Source organism: Gymnoscopelus braueri (genome assembly GCF_963280865.1).
Source record: "Gymnoscopelus braueri genome assembly, chromosome: 8".
In the NCBI taxonomy this organism is placed as follows: domain Eukaryota; kingdom Metazoa; phylum Chordata; class Actinopteri; order Myctophiformes; family Myctophidae; genus Gymnoscopelus; species Gymnoscopelus braueri.
The window spans coordinates 56352841-56374289 of NC_137609.1; the positions used below are offsets into that span (position 1 = coordinate 56352841).

The 21449-nt window shown below is 42.9% G+C and overlaps 1 protein-coding gene across 3 annotated transcripts in view; it reads left to right on the forward strand.

Annotated features, from left to right (window-relative positions):
- Positions 1-21449, forward strand: part of LOC308089726 (histone acetyltransferase KAT5) — a 42140-nt gene that overhangs the window by 4402 nt on the left and 16289 nt on the right. The window contains exons 4-9 of one of the 3 annotated variants that reach the window (XM_080434617.1): positions 703-836; positions 5801-5869; positions 6936-7097; positions 9324-9404; positions 11391-11459; positions 20233-20481. In XM_080434617.1, the coding sequence (XP_080290743.1) occupies positions 703-836; positions 5801-5869; positions 6936-7097; positions 9324-9404; positions 11391-11459; positions 20233-20481 (764 nt within the window). Of the gene's footprint in view, positions 1-702; positions 839-5800; positions 5870-6935; positions 7098-9323; positions 9405-11389; positions 11460-20232; positions 20482-21449 lie in introns of all 3 variants that reach the window. The other 2 variants (XM_080434618.1, XM_080434619.1) reach the window with 2 other exon arrangements.

A 21449-nucleotide genomic window follows, 5' to 3' on the forward strand; every position in this document is an offset into this window, starting at 1 on the left:
TCTATTGGTCAGTTAGTTCTGGTCTCTATTGGTCAGTTAGTTCTGGTCTCTATTGGTCAGTTAGTTCTGGTCTCTATTGGTCAGTTAGTTCTGGTCTCTATTGGTCAGACACACGTTGTCAGTGGTCAGTTAGTTCTGTCACAGTTATTACAGAATCCTCTATTCGCAATTATTTGAGAAAACCGCTATTATTTTTGCATAATCGTTTCCATGGTGAAAAATGTTCTTATTCTTTCAAACATTTTCAATAATAGTGCGATGCGACGCGCTGTGAGCTTGTAGATCGTCTATTTCCACTATTAATGTTTTCTTAAAAGTATAAAGTTATTAAATATATCAGTTATTTCTTTGTATATTCAGGTTATTGCTCATATCTTCACCTGTGTCACTTCAAAGCCTAAAAGCCAAACAGAAACGTTATTTTTATTCATATGTTCCATAATGTTCAACTTCAAATGCACGATTAAATCGTCACTATGATTTGTGTGACAATGAATGGTGAAGTGAAATGTCATAATGGTGAAGGCCCTATGGTGAGGTTTAATTCAGTTTGAATCCATGTGACCGGTCAACAAAATGTAATCTATGTAATCCATGTGACCAGTCAACAAAATGTAATCTATGTAATCTATGTAATCTATGTAATCTATGTGACAGTCAACAAAATGTAATCTATGTAATCTATGTAATCTATGTGACCAGTCAACAAGCGTCTGGATGAGTGGGTCACCCCGGACCGGCTGGACACCAAGAAGCTCCAGTTCCCCAAGAAGGAGGCCAAGACGCCCACCAAGAACGGCCTGTCTGAGTCCAGGCCCAGTTCACCTGAGAGAGAAGTAAGAACATGATATCTAAGAATAGAGATGCTAGGGTTGATATAAGAATAGAGATGCTAGGGTTGGTATAAGAATAGAGATGCTAGGGTTGATATAAGAATAGAGATGCTAGGGTTGATACAAGAATAGAGATGCTAGGGTTGGTATAAGAATAGAGATGCTAGGGTTGGTATAAGAATAGAGATGCTAGGGTTGATATAAGAATAGAGATGCTAGGGTTGATATAAGAATAGAGATACTAGGGTTGATATAAGAATAGAGATGCTAGGGTTGATATAAGAATAGAGATGCTAGGGTTGATATAAGAATAGAGATGCTAGGGTTGGTATAAGAATAGAGATGCTAGGGTTGGTATGAGAATAGAGATGCTAGGGTTGATATAAGAATAGAGATGCTAGGGTTGGTATAAGAATAGAGATGCTAGGGTTGGTATGAGAATAGAGATGCTAGGGTTGATATAAGAATAGAGATGCTAGGGTTGATATAAGAATAGAGATACTAGGGTTGATATAAGAATAGAGATGCTAGGGTTGATATAAGAATAGAGATGCTAGGGTTGATATAAGAATAGAGATGCTAGGGTTGATACAAGAATAGAGATGCTAGGGTTGGTATAAGAATAGAGATGCTAGGGTTGGTATAAGAATAGAGATGCTAGGGTTGATATAAGAATAGAGATGCTAGGGTTGATACAAGAATAGAGATGCTAGGGTTGGTATAAGAATAGAGATGCTAGGGTTGGTATAAGAATAGAGATGCTAGGGTTGATATAAGAATAGAGATGCTAGGGTTGATATAAGAATAGAGATACTAGGGTTGATATAAGAATAGAGATGCTAGGGTTGATATAAGAATAGAGATGCTAGGGTTGATATAAGAATAGAGATGCTAGGGTTGGTATAAGAATAGAGATGCTAGGGTTGGTATAAGAATAGAGATGCTAGGGTTGATATAAGAATAGAGATGCTAGGGTTGATATAAGAATAGAGATGCTAGGGTTGATATAAGAATAGAGATGCTAGGGTTGATATAAGAATAGAGATGCTAGGGTTGGTATAAGAATAGAGATGCTAGGGTTGGTATAAGAATAGAGATGCTAGGGTTGATATAAGAATAGAGATGCTAGGGTTGATATAAGAATAGAGATGCTAGGGTTGATATAAGAATAGAGATGCTAGGGTTGGTATAAGAATAGAGATGCTAGGGTTGATATAAGAATAGAGATGCTAGGGTTGATATAAGAATAGAGATACTAGGGTTGATATAAGAATAGAGATACTAGGGTTGATATAAGAATAGAGATGCTAGGGTTGATATAAGAATAGAGATGCTAGGGTTGGTATAAGAATAGAGATGCTAGGGTTGATATAAGAATAGAGATGCTAGGGTTGATATAAGAATAGAGATGCTAGGGTTGATATAAGAATAGAGATGCTAGGGTTGATATAAGAATAGAGATGCTAGGGTTGGTATAAGAATAGAGATGCTAGGGTTGATATAAGAATAGAGATGCTAGGGTTGGTATAAGAATAGAGATGCTAGGGTTGGTATAAGAATAGAGATGCTAGGGTTGGTATAATAATAGAGATGCTAGGGTTGATATAAGAATAGAGATGCTAGGGTTGATACAAGAATAGAGATGCTAGGGTTGGTATAAGAATAGAGATGCTAGGGTTGATATAAGAATAGAGATGCTAGGGTTGATATAAGAATAGAGATGCTAGGGTTGGTATAATAATAGAGATGCTAGGGTTGATATAAGAATAGAGATGCTAGGGTTGATACAAGAATAGAGCTGCTAGGGTTGATACAAGAATAGAGCTGCTAGGGTTGGTATAAGAATAGAGATGCTAGGGTTGATATAAGAATAGAGATGCTAGGGTTGATATAAGAATAGAGATACTAGGGTTGATATAAGAATAGAGATGCTAGGGTTGATATAAGAATAGAGATACTAGGGTTGATATAAGAATAGAGATGCTAGGGTTGATATAAGAATAGAGATGCTAGGGTTGGTATAAGAATAGAGATACTAGGGTTGATATAAGAATAGAGATGCTAGGGTTGATATAAGAATAGAGCTGCTAGGGTTGGTATAAGAATAGAGCTGCTAGGGTTGATATAAGAATAGAGATGCTAGGGTTGATATAAGAATAGAGATGCTAGGGTTGATATAAGAATAGAGATGCTAGGGTTGATATAAGAATAGAGATGCTAGGGTTGGTATAAGAATAGAGATGCTAGGGTTGGTATAAGAATAGAGATGCTAGGGTTGATATAAGAATAGAGATGCTAGGGTTGATACAAGAATAGAGATGCTAGGGTTGGTATAAGAATAGAGATGCTAGGGTTGGTATAAGAATAGAGATGCTAGGGTTGGTATAAGAATAGAGATGCTAGGGTTGGTATAAGAATAGAGATGCTAGGGTTGGTATAAGAATAGAGATGCTAGGGTTGGTATAAGAATAGAGATGCTAGGGTTGATATAAGAATAGAGATGCTAGGGTTGGTATAAGAATAGAAATGCTAGGGTTGGTATAAGAATAGAGATGCTAGGGTTGATATAAGAATAGAGATGCTAGGGTTGATATAAGAATAGAGATGCTAGGGTTGGTATAAGAATAGAGATGCTAGGGTTGGTATAAGAATAGAGATGCTAGGGTTGGTATAAGAATAGAGATGCTAGGGTTGGTATAAGAATAGAGATGCTAGGGTTGGTATAAGAATAGAGATGCTAGGGTTGGTATAAGAATAGAGATGCTAGGGTTGGTATAAGAATAGAGATGCTAGGGTTGGTATAAGAATAGAGATGCTAGGGTTGATATAAGAATAGAGATGCTAGGGTTGATATAAGAATAGAGATGCTAGGGTTGATATAAGAATAGAGATGCTAGGGTTGATATAAGAATAGAGATGCTAGGGTTGATATAAGAATAGAGATGCTAGGGTTGGTATAAGAATAGAGATGCTAGAGTTGGTATAAGAATAGAGATGCTAGGGTTGGTATAAGAATAGAGATGCTAGAGTTGGTATAAGAATAGAGATGCTAGGGTTGGTATAAGAATAGAGATGCTAGAGTTGATATAAGAATAGAGATGCTAGGGTTGGTATAAGAATAGAGATGCTAGGGTTGATATAAGAATAGAGATGCTAGGGTTGATATAAGAATAGAGATGCTAGGGTTGGTATAAGAATAGAGATGCTAGGGTTGATATAAGAATAGAGATGCTAGGGTTGATATAAGAATAGAGATGCTAGGGTTGGTATAAGAATAGAGATGCTAGGGTTGGTATAATAATAGAGATGCTAGGGTTGGTATAAGAATAGAGATGCTAGAGTTGGTATAAGAATAGAGATGCTAGAGTTGGTATAAGAATAGAGATGCTAGGGTTGATATAAGAATAGAGATGCTAGAGTTGGTATAAGAATAGAGATGCTAGAGTTGGTATAAGAATAGAGATGCTAGGTTTGATATAAGAATAGAGATGCTAGGGTTGATATAAGAATAGAGATGCTAGGGTTGGTATAAGAATAGAGATGCTAGGGTTGGTATAAGAATAGAGATGCTAGGGTTGATATAAGAATAGAGATGCTAGAGTTGATATAAGAATAGAGATGCTAGGGTTGATATAAGAATAGAGATGCTAGGGTTGGTATAAGAATAGAGATGCTAGGGTTGGTATAAGAATAGAGATGCTAGGGATGATCTAAGAATAGAGATGCTAGGGTTGATGATATAAGAATAGAGATGCTAGGGTTGGTATAAGAATAGAGATGCTAGGGTTGGTATAAGAATAGAGATGCTAGGGTTGGTATAAGAATAGAGATGCTAGGGTTGGTATAAGAATAGAGATGCTAGGGTTGGTATAAGAATAGAGATGCTAGGGTTGATATAAGAATAGAGATGCTAGAGTTGATATAAGAATAGAGATGCTAGGGTTGATACAAGAATAGAGATGCTAGGGTTGATATAAGAATAGAGATGCTAGGGTTGGTATAAGAATAGAGATGCTAGGGTTGGTATAAGAATAGAGATGCTAGGGTTGATATAAGAATAGAGATGCTAGAGTTGATATAAGAATAGAGATGCTAGGGTTGATATAAGAATAGAGATGCTAGGGTTGGTATAAGAATAGAGATGCTAGGGTTGGTATAAGAATAGAGATGCTAGGGATGATCTAAGAATAGAGATGCTAGGGTTGATGATATAAGAATAGAGATGCTAGGGTTGGTATAAGAATAGAGATGCTAGGGTTGGTATAAGAATAGAGATGCTAGGGTTGGTATAAGAATAGAGATGCTAGAGTTGATATAAGAATAGAGATGCTAGGGTTGGTATAAGAATAGAGATGCTAGGGTTGATATAAGAATAGAGATGCTAGGGTTGATATAAGAATAGAGATGCTAGGGTTGATATAAGAATAGAGATGCTAGAGTTGATATAAGAATAGAGATGCTAGGGTTGATATAAGAATAGAGATGCTAGGGTTGATATAAGAATAGAGATGCTAGGGTTGATATAAGAATAGAGATGCTAGGGTTGATATAAGAATAGAGATGCTAGGGTTGGTATAAGAATAGAGATGCTAGGGTTGGTATAAGAATAGAGATGCTAGGGTTGATATAAGAATAGAGATGCTAGGGTTGGTATAAGAATAGAGATGCTAGGGTTGATATAAGAATAGAGATGCTAGGGTTGATATAAGAATAGAGATGCTAGGGTTGATATAAGAATAGAAGAATGGTTTGTTTTCCAGAGAGAGAAGTGGTCTGAAGTGGGGGTGTTTTTTTTCACCTACAAATAAAACATGTATAAATCATAGCATACTGACCATATCAATTGAATAGAGTCAATACAATGAACACCTGGGGAACAACTGTTAAGTGTCAGTGACCATCTGACCAAGCATAAACCTGCTTTTATGAATGTCACTTAATCCCACTTTTTCTTCCTTTCCTTTCAGAGGAAGGGTCTAGATCTTAACCTACAATCTACCACTGCTCCTTCCAGAGGAAAGACCCTTCCCACTCCGGTACGTTCAATTCACCCATTCTATGGACTCATTATATTACTTATATTACTTATATTACTTATATTACTTATATTATATCATTCATGAGCCTCTTCATATTACTAATATTACTTATATTATATCATTCATGAGCCTCTTCATATTACTTATATTACTTATATTACTTATATTACTTATATTACTTAGGCAAACTCATTATTGGTTTATAGTGTCCAGTATTTAACCAGTATGTTGCTGTTTATTAGCACTGCACAACATTGAATTTACATTGAGCATAGTGACATTATGAACTGTAATGAGGCTACTTTAGGACACAGCAATGATGTCAAATGGTTATTACATCATTAATACATTGTGTCAACATAAACATGTCACTAACATGTAACAAATGTAACCGCTTTATAATGAGAAGAGAATGAGAAGAGGAAGGTAGTCAGTGTTTTGGGGTTAAAGGTTAAAGGTCTCTCTCTCTCTCTCAGAAGAGGAAGGTAGAGTCAGTGTTTTGGGGTTAAAGGTTAAAGGTCTCTCTCTCTCTCAGAAGAGGAAGGTAGAGTCAGTGTTTTGGGGTTAAAGGTTAAAGGTCTCTCTCTCTCTCAGAAGAGGAAGGTAGAGTCAGTGTTTTGGGGTTAAAGGTTAAAGGTCTCTCTCTCAGAAGAGGAAGGTAGAGTCAGTGTTTTGGGGTTAAAGGTTAAAGGTCTCTCTCTCTCTCAGAAGAGGAAGGTAGAGTCAGTGTTTTGGGGTTAAAGGTTAAAGGTCTCTCTCTCTCAGAAGAGGAAGGTAGAGTCAGTGTTTTGGGGTTAAAGGTTAAAGGTCTCTCTCTCTCTCAGAAGAGGAAGGTAGAGTCAGTGTTTTGGGGTTAAAGGTTAAAGGTCTCTCTCTCTCTCAGAAGAGGAAGGTAGAGTCAGTGTTTTGGGGTTAAAGGTTAAAGGTTAAAGGTCTCTCTCTCTCTCAGAAGAGGAAGGTAGAGTCAGTGTTTTGGGGTTAAAGGTTAAAGGTCTCTCTCTCAGAAGAGGAAGGTAGAGTCAGTGTTTTGGGGTTAAAGGTTAAAGGTCTCTCTCTCTCTCAGAAGAGGAAGGTAGAGTCGGTGTCCTTGGTGACCCAGGCGTCCCCGGTGACCTCTGTGACCTCGCTGCCCGGCTCGGCCGAGGCCGCCCAGGCCTCTGTGTTCCCCCCCGCCTTCAGCACCAAGAGAGAGAGAGAGGAGGAGCCTCTGGCCTCTCTCACTACGGTAACACTACAATACACACTATAATACACACTACACTACAATACACACTATAATACACACTCTGTAACACACACTACACTACAATACACACTATAATACACACTACACTACAATACACACTATAATACACACTTCAGCACCAAGAGAGAGAGAGAGGAGGAGCCTCTGGCCTCTCTCACTACGGTAACACTACAATACACACTCTGTAATACACACTATAATACACACTACACTACAATACACACTATAATACACACTCTGTAATACACACTACACTACAATACACACTCTGTAATACACACTATAATACACACTACACTACAATACACACTATAATACACACTCTGTAATACACACTACACTACAATACACACTCTGTAATACACACTATAATACACACTACACTACAATACACACTATAATACACACTACACTACACACTTCAGCACCAAGAGAGAGAGAGAGGAGGAGCCTCTGGCCTCTCTCACTACGGTAACACTACAATACACACTATAATACACACTACACTACAATACACACTATAATACACACTACACTACAATACACACTCTGTAATACACACTACACTACACACACTATAATACACACTACACTACAATACACACTATAATACACACTACACTACAATACACACTATAATACACACTCTGTAATACACACTACACTACAATACACACTATAATACACACTACACTACAATACACACTATAATACACACTCTGTAATACACACTACACTACAATACACACTATAATACACACTACACTACAATACACACTATAATACACACTCTGTAATACACACTACACTACAATACACACTATAATACACCCTACACTACAATACACACTTCAGCACCAAGAGAGAGAGAGAGAGGAGGAGCCTCTGGCCTCTCTCACTATGGTAACAACACTATAATACACACTACACTACAATACACACTATAATACACACACTGTAATACACACTATAATACACACACTGTAATACACACACTGTAATACACACTACACACAGTAAAGAACGCTAATGCCCTCTCAATGCCCTGCTTGAAGGCAGCGTTCCAGAGAATTGCCCCTTTCTTACTCTCCTGAACTTAATGCAGTATTTTATGTTTAAAGAATGTCTCTCTGTATAAATCCATGCCGTACGCCTCATCTCCAGTAAAGCTTCATTATACCTGATTGAGCGCTGTGTCGCGCACAGAATTATAGCAGATCTACAAGCTCACAACGCAGTGCGAGCTTGTATTTTCGATACGCGCAAGAAAGTATATGTCCACCCAATGGAACTGGCTGGGTGCGCACACACACACACACACACACACACACACACACACACACACACACACACACACACACACACACACACGTCCACTGAACGAGAACACACACACATACACGTCCACTGAACGAGGCGAACACACACACGCACACACACACACACACACACACACACAGAGTCTTACGCTATTGTGGTAATCAAAGTATTCTCACAGGTCAGCAGGTCATTGTGTGTGCAGCCTCACTTAGCCAGACAACTATTCCACAATCCTCCATTACTATAGAGTCTGGACCTAAAGAAATAGAAACTCATCATGTGACCTGTAACGTAGGATCATTGATTTAGCTGGTTGGGAAGTGGTGACCACTGTGGCTCATGGGTAAGAATGCAGAGAGGCTTATTTGAGGGTGTTTGAGGGTGTTTATTATAATAACCTTGGTTACAGAAAGTACTGTTCAACACAGTTCCATGTTGCAAATAAACGATAAAGTCTCTTCAGTGATATAGTCCAAAACACGATCAAAACAAGTAATAATATGTCAGGCATAAAAGTAGCTCTTCACTCCTCAAAGGCTCCAAACATACTGAGCTGCCTGCCTAAAGCCCAAACTGATTAAACACACCTGGGCTTAACGCTAATTAGCTGCCAGTCCCTCTCTCTAGGCTGAACATAATCATCAATTAAGTGACACGATACACGTAAGGTCAAAGTGACCCACCTAGCTAAATAGACAGGGATCCATCATCACATGACCCTCTCTCTGTCTCCTTTGATCACATGACCCTCTCTCTGTCTCCTTTGATCACATGACCCTCTCTCTGTCTCCTTTGATCACATGACCCTCTCTCTGTCTCCTTTGATCACATGACCCTCTCTCTGTCTCCTTTGATCATGTGACCCTCTCTCTGTCTCCTCTGCAGCAACAGAACGGCACGGCCCGGCGCCTCATCCCCTCACAGCCTGGCAGGAAGAGGAAAGCTAACTGCGGCGGAACGGATGAGGTACGTTCCTGTAGGAGGTCCTCTCTGCACCCACACTTTACCATAGTAACAGATGAGGTACGTTCCTGTAGGAGGTCCTCTCTGCACCCACACTTTACCATAGTAACAGATGAGGTACGTTCCTGTAGGAGGTCCTCTCTGCACCCACACTTTACCATAGTAACAGATGAGGTACGTTCCTGTAGGGCAGGGGTGCCCACACTTTTTTTGACTGGAGAACTACCTTTAATATAATCTCTCAAGAACAGATTCTGCTCTGCGTTGGAATCTGTCGTGAAGGTTCGTCATAACGTGTACGCACTGTGTGGGCGTGCCTTCAGATCAGGAAGCAGGCCGCGCTTTACCCAATCAAATGTAGTGGGCGGGATTTACGTGTCCGCTGATCCTTCCCTACTCGAAACAAGCCGAAACTAATTTAACAATAGCGTCCGCGGAGCAGACAAAACCACGGAAAGATATTCACATTTTAACTTGCTCTTTCATCATAGAAACAAGTGGGCTTATAACCAAAACGATCCATGTTCTCTTGGAGAAGTGGTGTTAGTGTTCCGTGTAGAAATATTGTTAGTGGGAATTAAAACATAGTCGCACCACCGGAAGTGGAGCGTGAAGGCAGACCAAAACCCTGGTTTCCTTTGCGCACGGGTGCTACGTCGCCATTGTCCCAGAGCCAGTGAGAGATAGTACAAACAGCAGAGGGCGCTGTTTTTCATTCTCACTGGCTCTGGGTTCCCAGATTGCCTTTAATATGACCAGCTCAACATCATCTACCAACACATTTAGTTTTATCCCATTGCTGAAAGTACCTGAGGGGGCTTTGAAATAGCGGCGCTGGTGTTACATGATTTGATTGATTTTTCTTTATTAAAGTGTCATGCTTCTGAAGGAAGCCCAGCCCATATGGACTTACAGGACACTAGCATTTCATTTGACAAACGATGAACCGACATAATAATTCAAAAACAATAAACAAACAAATAACAAACTAAATCACTCAAGCTTCATGCCCATGGCAGATTACATAAATACAGCTTAAAATACAACATTGGGACTGTTACCTCACATCTTAACAGAGGAAACAGAGGGTAAAATGGAATGGGAAACAGAGGGTAAAATTGAATTGGTAGTTGTTTTTTCTTAATTTATATATACATATATAACTTTGTAAAGCTGCTGACGTCTGCACACAACACTCTTGAGAACAAAGCATTGCATTGTGGGTTTACCTAGAAGCCGTGAGGTCAGTGAGCTGACGGGCCCTTCTCCATGTCAATCAATCAAGTCACCTTAATTCAATTGGCAGATGCCACATCCTTTTTAGGGGCGTGTCATGTCATGTGGTCTACCTGCCTTTTTAGGGGCGTGTCATGTCATGTGGTCTACCTGCCTGCACAGCCTGTGTGAACTACTGCAGATCACCTTCTACCTTTTGGGCACCCCTGCTGTAGGTGTCCTCTCTGCACTCACACTTTAACATAAGAACATAGGAACATAATAAAGGAACATAGAAACATGTGAGGTACGTACCTGTAGGAGGTCCCAATCTGCACTCACACTTTACCAACAAATCCATGAGAACGTCATCACAGCTTCAAGGATTTGGTTTTCTCTCAACAGTAGCAACGTTCTTCTAATCTGTACGCAGTTCCCCCAACCATATAAAACTTCTATCAAGGGAAAGTTCCATGAAATATCAAGGATGCCGGAACCCAGAGTCTTCTTAACAGAGAGTCTCAGGATTTCTTTGAGAGAGTTTGTGTTTTCAACCCGTTGTGTCCAGGCCTAACGAGGCTATCATGTGCTTTCAACAGCAGCTATTAAAAAAAAAGTGAAGTCTCTGATGCTGGGTGCTCACTCATTGGACTCGTGTAATTCAAAAAAAATCTTGGATTTTAATGACCTAAAATTCTCTGAATTCAATGACTTTGAGGGTTAACCCTTAATGTGACTGTTGGTTAACGCCTCCTTTTCTTCCTTTCAATTCAGAGGAAGAGTCTAGATCTCAACCTACAATCTACCACTGCTCCTTCCAGAGGCAAAACCCTCCCCACTCCGGTACCGTCACATTCTGGACTAATATTACTCTTTAGGCAAACTCCACTAATTGGTTTAATAGTGTGGCTTGAGTTAGACCAGTGGTTCCCAAACGCCGGGTCGGGACCCCTGGGGGGGGGGGGGGGGGTCCCCAAATAATTTTGTCGGGTCCCCAGATGATTAGCTTATTGTGCAACATTGTTTTCTCACTCGACAGTTAACAAACATACAGTGTATACAGTGTATCTGCACATTTATAAAGTGACAATTTAATGACTTTTAAGACCTTTTTAATACAGTTAAAATGTAATACATAAATAAAACTAATAATAAGACCATTACTACCTCAAAAGTAACCAACAAACTATACTATGAAAAATTGGCCAATTTGTCAAATTACGTAAGAAAGTAAGAAAGAAAGAGGCCACATTTGTGAAAATAGCCGATCTACAAGCTTGTAGATCTGCTATTTTCACAATATTCATATGTGGAACCGACTCAAACTAAATGTAATGCCTCAACTCCTACGATTCCAAGTGCTTGTCAGGGTGGGGGGTCCCCAGTTCAAATATGATTATTTTGGGGGGTCCCCAGTTCAAATATGATTATTTTGGGGGGTCCCCAGTTCAAATAATGATTTATTTTGGGGGGTCCCCAGTTCAAATAGTGATTTATTTTGGGGGGTCCCCAGTTCAAATAATGATTTATTTTGGGGGGTCGCGAGCTGAAAAGTTTGGGAACCCCTGATTCAGAGAGCCATGGTTATTAAACAGTCACAGTCCTATATAATATAATGGGGCAACTTGCATTTTGTGTATTCTTGTTATTTGTGAAGGCACTCCTAACACTATAGAACATAGCAGTGGCGGCCATTTTGTGGTTCCACGGATAAAAAGCCCATTCTTTTTTTTCCCCATCGAGATTTCCGAAAATATTTACATAAATGTATTAAGCCTGGAACCAAGCCACCCTCCTGGTGAATCATGACCATACAACATTTGATTATGTGTCAAAACATATTTTAATATTTAATTATATTATAAAATATGTTTAATAAATACCCTTTTCTTTGGCGTTTTCAAATATTTTTTGACACAGAATCAAATGTTTTATGGTCATGATTCACCAGGAACCTGGATGGCTGTGGTTCCAGGTTTAAAAAAAAATTATATAAATATTTCCGACTCTATCTTTGGAACCACAAAATGTCCGCCACTGCTATACTCTATAGCCAGTGTGCCCAGCATTTGACTAGTATGTTATTGTATGTTAGGGGCTGCTCAAAATATTACAATTACATTTGGACATAGCGTGTTCAATTCTTATTCACTTACTTGATCATCAATGTGCTTTAGCTAGTTTGGTTTTACACCCACACCATGCACATGCCTCTCTTACAGACTGCCTTGCTTGCAGAAACCAAAAAGTGGAAGAGCCAATTAAGGTTTAGCGATATGGAAAAATATTCTGATCGACCATCGTCGGCCCAACGATCGCAGATTGACGATATATTCGCGCTAGAAAAGCAACAATGTGAGAACAGTCTCCCCAGTCCTTTAAGCTTGAGTTATACTTCGACGCACAGCGGGTTGCGCGTCGAAAATGGCGCACTTTTCAAGCTCACACGCGTCCGCGGGCTCACACTGCGAGGTACGTACGTACCTTCCTGCCTACCTACCTACGTACCTACCTACGTACCTACCTACGTACCTACGTACGTACCTTTCTACCTACCTACCTACGTACCTACCTACCTACCTACGTACGTACCTTTCTACCTACCTACCTACCTACCTACCCACCCACCTACCTACCTACGTACGTACCTTCCTACCTATGTACCTACATACCTACCTACTTACGTACCTACCTACCTACCTACCTACGTACGTACCTTCCTACCTACCTCCCTACGTACCTACCTACGTACGTACCTACCTACCTACCCACCCACCTACCTACCTACCTACGTACGTACCTTCCTACCTATGTACCTACATACCTACGTACGTACCTACCCACCCACCTACCTACCTACCTACGTACCTTCCTACCTATGTACCTACATACCTACTTACGTACCTACCTACCTACCTACCTCCCTATGTACCTACCTACGTACCTACCCACCCACCTACCTACCTACCTACCTACGTACCTACCCACCCACCTACCTACATACCTACCTACGTACCTACCCACCCACCTACCTACCTACATACCTACCTACATACCTACGTACCTACCTACCCACCCACCTACCTACCTACCTACGTACGTACCTACCTACCTACCTACCTACGTACCTACCTACCTACCTACCTACCTGCCTACGTACCTACCTACCTACGTACGTACCTTCCTACCTACCTACCTGCCTACGTACCTACCTACCTACGTACGTACCTTCCTACCTACCTACCTACGTACCTACCTACCTACGTACGTACCTTCCTACCTACCTACCTGCCTACGTACCTACCTACGTACGTACGTACCTACCCACCCACCTACCTACCTACCTACCTACGTACCTACCTACCTACGTACGTACCTTCCTACCTACCTACCTGCCTACGTACCTACCTACCTACGTACGTACCTTCCTACCTACCTACCTACCCACCTACCTACCTACGTACGTACCTTCCTACCTACCTACCTACCTACATACCTACCTACCTCCCTACCTACCTACTTACGTACCTACCTACCCACCTACCTACCTACCCACCTACCTACGTACCTACCGGGGAGGGGACTGAGTTTTGTAGCCTAGACTGACTTGTTGGAAATAAGCGCAACAAGAGCGTGCCATCATCATCAATCATCATTAGAATGGCCCAAATTGATTAACATTTGGCGCATGCTTTGTATTGCGCTTTGCATTTGGCGAGGAGGCAGAACATTAGGATACATTTATTTTCTTATTTTTACTGTTCTGTAGAAGACACATGATGACGAAATATGCGGAGCTCGCATGATTTAAAGTCATCGCCTCCCTGTTCGTTCACCTTCACTCACAGAAGCAAAACAAACCTGTGTGTGAGTGTGAGTGTGTGTGTGTGTGTGTCGCTCTGTGCAGGGCAGACTAAAGATACTCTCCCTGCCTTGCTCAATCAAACTTCATGTCATTCACCAACTCCGTCAAAAGTCAAGTAATGACAATTGAAAGTGAATCCTACTCTATGCATTGCACTCCTTTATAAATGAGCTTGCAACATTGCCACATTCAAAAAAGTATCCAGAAAAGCAGCTCCTCAGACAAAAGTAGTATATTCCATGGAAGCAGATAGGAACAACACTTGTAAGCATAATATTTTAAATCCCTTTAGAGAGAGTAAAACCCACATGAATAAACCGGAGTTTAGCATATTAGTTCACTTAGCATTTACATATGATATTTGTTTTCCTTGAAATAATAGAAAGGCAGAGAGTTTGCTTTTTTTGCCTTGAAAATAATGAAAGGCAGACTGTTGCAGAGCTAACTCACTCACTCAAGGACCACTACATTGATATGTATTATTGATTTCTGACCGCATGAGACTGTGTAGCACTTTGAGATTTATCTCAATGTAAAGTGCATTATTATTATTATTTATATGCTTGCTTTTACAGCAAAAGCTAATCAAAGAGCAAAAACTAAGAACACTACGTGCGAATACGCTAGTGTAAGCTACGCATTCATGCTGCGAGGAGAGAGCGCTAACGCTGTCTTCACCAGCAGAAAGGTTGAAACCAGAACCAACAAAGGTTTTGGAAATCAAGCTTCAAACTACTGGTAGCTCCACCAATAGAGGCCGCATGCGTACGCTGCCTGTACCAGCACAGACAGGTTAATAAACAAAACAAGCTATACACAATAGCTGTTGATAAAGGCTTGAGCTACAAACTACTGGTAGCTACATCAAATAGAGGCCATATGCTGGGGGGAGGGCACGTGTTCGCTGCCTGTACCAGCGAGGCTAATAACAACAAGACAAGCTACACACAATAGCTGTTAACAAAAGCTTGAACGCTGCTATTAAGCTCTATACAATATATATATATATATGGCTTATGGCTTTCACTATAAATAAAAGACATCACATGGATGCACCTGGGACGTGTCATCAGTGTTGTAGCCTGGGGTCGACGGGTGTTTCGGGTCTCACAACAACATACACCCTCACCCAGGTGACCCAGCCGAGGTTGATCAAGCCCCGACTTACGTCCCAGTAGCTACTGTACCCACGGTCAGTCCTCTGAGGACAAGACGGGGCTACTCAGTCTGCTTCTCCGGAACTACTCTGCCGGGACCGGGGGGGAGGAGAGGCTCTGGCACGTGGAGGGACTAGACTCTGTGGGTGTGGCCTCCTGTCAGGGCCCCTCCTCCGTCTCACCAGGACCTGAGCGTTGCACCAGACTCCCCCCGATCCAAACATTTCACTCCGGCGTGATGCTCCACTTGCGGCTTGCCTGAAAGGACCTCCTTAAAGGTCGCACCGTTGGTTTGTTGGGCTTCTTCCTCGCTAGCAAAGGCTTATCAAAAAGCAACAATAAAAAATGTATTTTTATTTTATGTTTTTATTTATTTTTATCCCGCGGTAATCTCTCAAGAACAGATTCAGAGCTGATCTACTGAATCTGTCGGGAGCCTCGTTCAGAACGTGTGAGCGTTAGCCTACCAAGTGGGCGTGCCTTCAGATCAGGAAGCAGGCCGTGCTTTACCCAATCAAATGTAGTGGGCGGGATTTACATCTGCGCGCTCCCTTCCCACTGAAAACAAACCGAAACTCATTTAACGACAGCGTCCTCTGAGCAGACAAAACCACGGAAAGTTAGTAACATTTTAACTTGCTCTTTCATCATAGAAACAGGTGGGCTTAGAACCTAAACCATCCATGTTCTTTAGGAGAAATGGTGTTAGTGTTCCGTGGGGAGATATTGTTAGTGGGAATGAAAACATAGGCGCACCACCAAAAGTGGAGGGCTGAGGGCAGACCAAAACGCGGTGCCAATTATCTAAGTGATCCTGGGCGCTACACTCCCCCCACCAGCCTAGGTAGCCCAGGACCAAGCTCATCCCTCCTTCAATGCATGAGAGCCAACTGACCTTCTTGTCACCTGACGGGGGGGAGTTTCCCCGGTAGGACGTAGCGCGTGGAAGGAACAACACGTTATTCCAACCAGTTCCTTTCCCCTCCATCAGGCGCCCCGGCTGACCAGGGGGAGGCAGTATAGAGATCAGGATTACTACATGTTTTTGTGAGGGTATTAACTACCCTAGGAGACACGGGGAGAACATGCAAACTCCACACAGAAAGGCCCTTTCACCAACCCCACCTAGGGTATGGGCACTGACGTGGAGGAGAGGACAATCATTATTCTATGATACAAACTCAAATATAATTTGAAAGTCATCTTAGTGCGGATACTACTGCTAACAACAGTAACCTATTTTGTCCGTAGAGGGAAACGAGACCCTCATTACCGGCGAAAGAGATCGGACGCCAAAGCGTCCACGTGAAATAAACTCCGCTCATAGAGGAGATAAATAAGTCGCAGCTCCTGGAGGGCCACTCCGACCGATACGGCCACGGAGCTACTAGCGACTTAAATAATAAGATAGGTTGCATAATAATGCATTGTATAATAATGCATTGTATAATAATGCATTGCTGCTCACTGCAAAGTTTGCAATCTCTGCGCGCAAGCCTCTGCAGTTCATTGGAGCGACCTATATCGCAATACAAGGCTCTGGCGGCCGCCATAGAAGGCAAGCTGCCACTCAAAGTGACAAGGCCTACTGGCCAATCACAGCGCGTTGACTACTGGCCAATCACAGCGTGTCTAACTGACTAGTTGCTGCGCGGCTGCCTCTTACCAAAAGACCCGCCTCCACCTGCCTCTACGTACCGAACGTCCCCTTCTCTAAAATGGCTCCTGAAATACAGATGCCTCGGAGCCGGCAACCTCTCCCCCCCCTGTCGCCCCCTACAGGACTCTCAGGACAGCTCTAGTTAAAACCCAAATAAAGAGCCTCTCTCTCCTCTGTCGCCCCCTACAGGACTCTCAGGACAGCTCTAGTTAAAACCCAAATAAAGAACCTCTCTCTCCTCTGTCGCCCCCTACAGGACTCTCAGGACAGCTCTAGTTAAAACCCAAATAAAGAACCTCTCTCTCCTCTGTCGCCCCCTACAGGACTCTCAGGACAGCTCTAGTTAAAACCCAAATAAAGAGCCTCTCTCTCCTCTGTCGCCCCCTACAGGACTCTCAGGACAGCTCTAGTTAAAACCCAAATAAAGAGCCTCTCTCTCCTCTGTCGCCCCCTACAGGACTCTCAGGACAGCTCTAGTTAAAACCCAAATAAAGAACCTCTCTCTCCTCTGTCGCCCCCTACAGGACTCTCAGGACAGCTCTAGTTAAAACCCAAATAAAGAACCTCTCTGTCGCCCCCTACAGGACTCTCAGGACAGCTCTAGTTAAAACCCAAATAAAGAACCTCTCTGTCGCCCCCTACAGGACTCTCAGGACAGCTCTAGTTAAAACCCAAATAAAGAACCTCGCTCTCCCTCTGTCGCCCCCTACAGGACTCTCAGGACAGCTCTAGTTAAAACCCAAATAAAGAACCTCTCTCCCTCTGTCGCCCCCTACAGGACTCTCAGGACAGCTCTAGTTAAAACCCAAATAAAGAGCCTCTCTCTCCTCTATCGCCCCCTACAGGACTCAGGACAGCTCTAGTTAAAACCCAAATAAAGAACCTCGCTCTCCCTCTGTCGCCCCCTACAGGACTCTCAGGACAGCTCTAGTTAAAACCCAAATAAAGAACCTCTCTGTCGCCCCCTACAGGACTCAGGACAGCTCTAGTTAAAACCCAAATAAAGAACCTCGCTCTCCCTCTGTCGCCCCCTACAGGACTCTCAGGACAGCTCTAGTTAAAACCCAAATAAAGAACCTCTCTGTCGCCCCCTACAGGACTCAGGACAGCTCTAGTTAAAACCCAAATAAAGAACCTCTCTCCCTCTATCGCCCCCTACAGGACTCTCAGGACAGCTCTAGTTAAAACCCAAATAAAGAGCCTCTCTCCCTCTATCGCCCCCTACAGGACTCTCAGGACAGCTCTAGTTAAAACCCAAATAAAGAACCTCTCTCCCTCTGTCGCCCCCTACAGGACTCTCAGGACAGCTCTAGTTAAAACCCAAATAAAGAACCTCTCTCTCCTCTGTCGCCCCCTACAGGACTCTCAGGACAGCTCTAGTTAAAACCCAAATAAAGAACCTCTCTGTCGCCCCCTACAGGACTCTCAGGACAGCTCTAGTTAAAACCCAAATAAAGAACCTCGCTCTCCCTCTGTCGCCCCCTACAGGACTCTCAGGACAGCTCTAGTTAAAACCCAAATAAAGAACCTCTCTCCCTCTGTCGCCCCCTACAGGACTCTCAGGACAGCTCTAGTTAAAACCCAAATAAAGAGCCTCTCTCTCCTCTATCGCCCCCTACAGGACTCTCAGGACAGCTCTAGTTAAAACCCAAATAAAGAACCTCTCTCCCTCTGTCGCCCCCTACAGGACTCTCAGGACAGCTCTAGTTAAAACCCAAATAAAGAGCCTCTCTCTCCTCTATCGCCCCCTACAGGACTCAGGACAGCTCTAGTTAAAACCCAAATAAAGAACCTCTCTCTCCTCTGTCGCCCCCTACAGGACTCTCAGGACAGCTCTAGTTAAAACCCAAATAAAGAACCTCGCTCTCCCTCTGTCGCCCCCTACAGGACTCTCAGGACAGCTCTAGTTAAAACCCAAATAAAGAACCTCTCTGTCGCCCCCTACAGGACTCTCAGGACAGCTCTAGTTAAAACCCAAATAAAGAGCCTCTCTCTCCTCTATCGCCCCCTACAGGACTCAGGACAGCTCTAGTTAAAACCCAAATAAAGAACCTCGCTCTCCCTCTGTCGCCCCCTACAGGACTCTCAGGACAGCTCTAGTTAAAACCCAAATAAAGAGCCTCTCTCTCCTCTGTCGCCCCCTACAGGACTCTCAGGACAGCTCTAGTTAAAACCCAAATAAAGAACCTCTCTGTCGCCCCCTACAGGACTCAGGACAGCTCTAGTTAAAACCCAAATAAAGAACCTCTCTCCCTCTATCGCCCCCTACAGGACTCTCAGGACAGCTCTAGTTAAAACCCAAATAAAGAACCTCTCTCCCTCTATCGCCCCCTACAGGACTCTCAGGACAGCTCTAGTTAAAACCCAAATAAAGAGCCTCTCTCCCTCTATCGCCCCCTACAGGACTCTCAGGACAGCTCTAGTTAAAACCCAAATAAAGAACCTCTCTCCCTCTGTCGCCCCCTACAGGACTCTCAGGACAGCTCTAGTTAAAACCCAAATAAAGAACCTCTCTCCCTCTGTCGCCCCCTACAGGACTCTCAGGACAGCTCTAGTTAAAACCCAAATAAAGAACCTCTCTCTCCTCTGTCGCCCCCTACAGGACTCTCAGGACAGCTCTAGTTAAAACCCAAATAAAGAACCTCTCTCCCTCTATCGCCCCCTACAGGACTCTCAGGACAGCTCTAGTTAAAACCCAAATAAAGAACCTCTCTCTCCTCTGTCGCCCCCTACAGGACTCTCAGGACAGCTCTAGTTAAAACCCAAATAAAGAACCTCTCTCTCCTCTGTCGCCCCCTACAGGACTCTCAGGACAGCTCTAGTTAAAACCCAAATAAAGAACCTCTCTCCCTCTATCGCCCCCTACAGGACTCTCAGGACAGCTCTAGTTAAAACCCAAATAAAGAACCTCTCTCCCTCTATCGCCCCCTACAGGACTCTCAGGACAGCTCTGATGGCATCCCCACGGCGCCCCGTATGACGGGCAGCCTGGTGTCGGACCGCAGCCACGACGACATCGTGACGCGCATGAAGAACATCGACTGCATCGAGCTGGGGCGCCACCGCCTCAAGCCCTGGTACTTCTCCCCTTACCCCCAGGAGCTGACCGCCCTGCCCATCCTCTACCTCTGTGAATTCTGCCTCAAGTACCTCAAGAGCCTCAAGTGTCTGCAGAGACACCTGGTGAGATATACGTTTATCATCATACTAATAATAATAATAATAACTAGAAAATATTGTTCCTGCAGAAACAATGTGGGCTCGCTTTAAAGCCAAAAAACTGTAGTTATTAAAGAGACAAATTCAGTTTGACTTGGTATCTCTGTCTTTGTGTTGTGTGTGGGTGAAGACTTGGTATCTCTGTCTTTGTGTTGTGTGTGGGTGAAGACTTGGTATCTCTGTCTTTGTGTTGTGTGTGGGTGAAGACTTGGTATCTCTGTCTTTGTGTTGTGTGTGGGTGAAGACTTGGTATCTCTGTCTTTGTGTTGTGTGTGGGTGAAGACTTGGTATCTCTGTCTTTGTGTTGTGTGTGGGTGAAGACTTGGTATCTCTGTCTTTGTGTTGTGTGTGGGTGAAGACTTGGTATCTCTGTCTTTGTGTTGTGTGTGGGTGAAGACTTGGTATCTCGGTCTTTGTGTTGTGTGTGGGTGAAGACTTGGTATCTCTGTCTTTGTGTTGTGTGTGGGTGAAGACTTGGTATCTCTGTCTTTGTGTTGTGTGTGGGTGAAGACTTGGTATCTCTGTCTTTGTGTTGTGTGTGGGTGAAGACTTGGTATCTCTGTCTTTGTGTTGTGTGTGGGTGAAGACTTGGTATCTCGGTCTTTGTGTTGTGTGTGGGTGAAGACTTGGTATCTCTGTCTTTGTGTTGTGTGTGGGTGAAGACTTGGTATCTCTGTCTTTGTGTTGTGTGTGGGTGAAGACTTGGTATCTCTGTCTTTGTGTTGTGTGTGGGTGAAGACTTGGTATCTCTGTCTTTGTGTTGTGTGTGGGTGAAGACTTGGTATCTCTGTCTTTGTGTTGTGTGTGGGTGAAGACTTGGTATCTCGGTCTTTGTGTTGTGTGTGGGTGAAGACTTGGTATCTCTGTCTTTGTGTTGTGTGTGGGTGAAGACTTGGTATCTCTGTCTTTGTGTTGTGTGTGGGTGAAGACTT